Source organism: Epinephelus moara, chromosome 5 (genome assembly GCF_006386435.1).
Source record: "Epinephelus moara isolate mb chromosome 5, YSFRI_EMoa_1.0, whole genome shotgun sequence".
In the NCBI taxonomy this organism is placed as follows: domain Eukaryota; kingdom Metazoa; phylum Chordata; class Actinopteri; order Perciformes; family Serranidae; genus Epinephelus; species Epinephelus moara.
The window spans coordinates 5,059,703-5,062,117 of NC_065510.1; the positions used below are offsets into that span (position 1 = coordinate 5,059,703).

At 48.7% G+C, this 2,415-nt stretch overlaps 2 protein-coding genes across 2 annotated transcripts in view; one reads left to right on the forward strand and one right to left on the reverse strand.

Annotated features, from left to right (window-relative positions):
- The window catches only part of alg13 (ALG13 UDP-N-acetylglucosaminyltransferase subunit), a 28,402-nt gene extending 27,937 nt beyond the window's left edge, over positions 1-465 (forward strand). Inside the window, exon 22 of the mRNA XM_050044959.1 lies at positions 448-465. Within this exon, the coding sequence (XP_049900916.1) occupies positions 448-465 (18 nt within the window). The remainder of the gene's footprint in view (positions 1-447) is intronic.
- Positions 466-582: 117 nt separating this feature from the next.
- Positions 583-2,296, reverse strand: zgc:110222 (uncharacterized protein LOC550336 homolog). The gene is made up of 3 exons (XM_050043479.1): positions 2,051-2,296; positions 1,289-1,571; positions 583-1,208 (listed from the first exon to the last, which is right to left on the reverse strand). Exons 2-3 carry the CDS (start codon positions 1,545-1,547, stop codon positions 1,000-1,002), a joined length of 468 nt encoding a protein of 155 aa, XP_049899436.1. The 5' UTR covers positions 1,548-1,571; positions 2,051-2,296; the 3' UTR covers positions 583-999.
- Between the last annotated feature and the right edge of the window lie 119 nt (positions 2,297-2,415).

Here is a 2,415-nt window from a genome sequence, read left to right on the forward strand (position 1 = left end):
GTCACATGACTTAATGTCACCAGTCACATGACTTAATGTCACCACAGTCACATGACTTAATGTCACCAGTCACATGACTTAATGTCACCACGGTCACATGACTTAATGTCACCACGGTCACATGACTTAACGTCACCACGGTCAGTCAGTCAGCTCAACCATCCGAGTTTTTAATGGTCTGGGTAACACGGGGTTAATGCTGCAGGGTATTAACCCCGTGTTACCCAGACCATTAAAAACGTTTAAACTGTGCTTTTGACTTGAAAAAAAAAAGATTCAGTAAATCCATGATGGTATATTTGAATATTTACGTGTCATTAGAATCAATAAACCTTTGACTGTTTCAGTGTCTTGGGGTCAAACCACACACTGACTGCACGACAAAGACAAAAACGTCCGGACTTCACCGCACTCGCAGACTTGTGGACTTTGTGTGCGCATTCTTAGGAAGTCTGGAAGCACTGAGGGCCCCAAATCCACAATTCATCCAGGCCACAGGGGCCCAAAGTGCACTGTCTGCATACTTCACTGATTTAATTACCCAGAATTCATTGCCATAGTGACTACAACATGACGCCCGTGTTACTGTAGAATATTAAAACTTTACTTGAGTCATGTCGGTCAGAAATAACATTCAACATGATGAGATACAGGTGACAGAGTGTGTTACTGCAGCCTGATGATGAGGGGACACGATATGACAGTAGTTACACTGTAACAGTCGCTCGAAGGTTTCCATGGCAACAAATAAACAGTCTTGACGGCTGTCGATCAACGGCTGGCAGTCTCTGCACTGAGAGTTGACATGATGACAAAGAACAGTACGTATGACTGAGGTCCGCTGGTCCACACGGAGGACATTTGGATTGACTTCAAGCCGAGGGAACAGGAAGTGCTAACATGCTAACTTCTTCCTGCAGCACAGGAACATCAGCGTCTGATGAATCCTCCAATAAGACGTCTGCTGCAGAGCTCTGTGTGATCTGTGAGTGAGCGTCGTCACGGTAACAGCTCAGCTGGGATGTCCACGGTCCAGAGGTCCCGACCCCCCCGGACACTCAGAGGCTCCTTCAGCCAGCGAGGGTTGGACAGGTGAGTCAGGTGTTTCTCCTGAAGACCAATCAGAACAGCCGAGCGCTCCATGTACTGTAGCTCCTCCCCCTGCAGGGAGGCGGGGCACAACCATGTCCCTCCCACATCCACCAATCCTGAAAGAGGTTTACACATGTGATGCCTTCAGGTGCATCTTGTAGACTATGAGGATTATCAGACTGACATCATTTCCCACCTGCTACCACGCCGCGGCCGAACCTCTCTCCGGACTCCAGGAGTGTTTGGATCTGAACCCGGTTCATTCCCAGCGTGCCGCTCAGCACCGCCCTCCACTCCTCCCCCTCCCAGTCCCGCTGGGCGATGTGGACCCCCAGGGTTTGGTTCTCCAGCGGGGCAAGCAGGGGCCTCCAGCGGCTCTCCACCGTCTTCACTCCGTCCAGAATCAGACCAGCGTACGGCTGCCGGAACGACAGACACCACACCTGCACCGACATGTCTCAGGAGAAAGTCCTGCTCACCTGCATCCAGAAACATGTCACATCATTAATCAGACATTTCTCATGATATTATTTCAGCTGACGGGGTGATTCATCAAACTCAACCAAAACCCCAACACACACATGTCCAGCATGAACACAAACGTGTCAGTTTCATTTATTAACACATGATCTGTCTAAGTTTATTTGATCAGCTAACACGAATCATTTCACTCCTTTATTTACTTTTTGTATTAAAAGCATAACTAGACTAACTGATGTTATCTGCCTAGCGCCGATCGGGAGACAAGTTGTTTCTGACACTTGATTTGTTCAACAGCTGAAATATATTTATGCGTTTTTACAGGAAACACTAATGTGCCTGATTTGTTAATGGAGTTTGGTGCGCGGCGCTCTCCGCCCGGGCGGGACGGGTCCTCTGCGGACACTGTCTGTCAGTGTTCTGTCAGTGTTTGCAGATACATCAAAATGTAACGACGCTAAAAATCAGTCAGACTCACGACACGCTCCAGGCTCCGCTCGGTTCTTTTTCTTCTTCTTCTTCTTCTTCTTCTTCTTCCTCTTCTTCTTCGTGCAGCTCGGCGGCTCTGCTGCCCTCCACAGGTGAGGGGGGTTACCTGCCCTGCGTTCCAAATCACATACTTCTACTATATAGGCTACTTTTAGTATGTACTGCAGCTGCCCTTAAAAAGTATGTAGTGTAGTATGCAGTATGCAGACTACTGGGACACACTACATCCGCCATCACATCGCTCCCTGAACTCCGACCCTCTTGTTTACTTCCGCCGCCGTCCGTAGCGCCACATTTGAATATTTTGTGTTGTTGTACTTCGGAGATGCAGCAAATCTCCTCTCGTCGAGCTCG

Coding starts and splice junctions, on each gene's coding strand:
- zgc:110222 (XM_050043479.1), bottom strand. CDS start 1,547: ATGTCGGTGCAGGTGTGGTGTCTGTCGTTCCGGCAGCCGTACGCTGGT. Junction 1,209..1,288: donor CGGCCGCGGCGTGGTAGCAG/GTGGGAAATGAT, acceptor AACCTCTTTCAG/GATTGGTGGATGTGGGAGGG.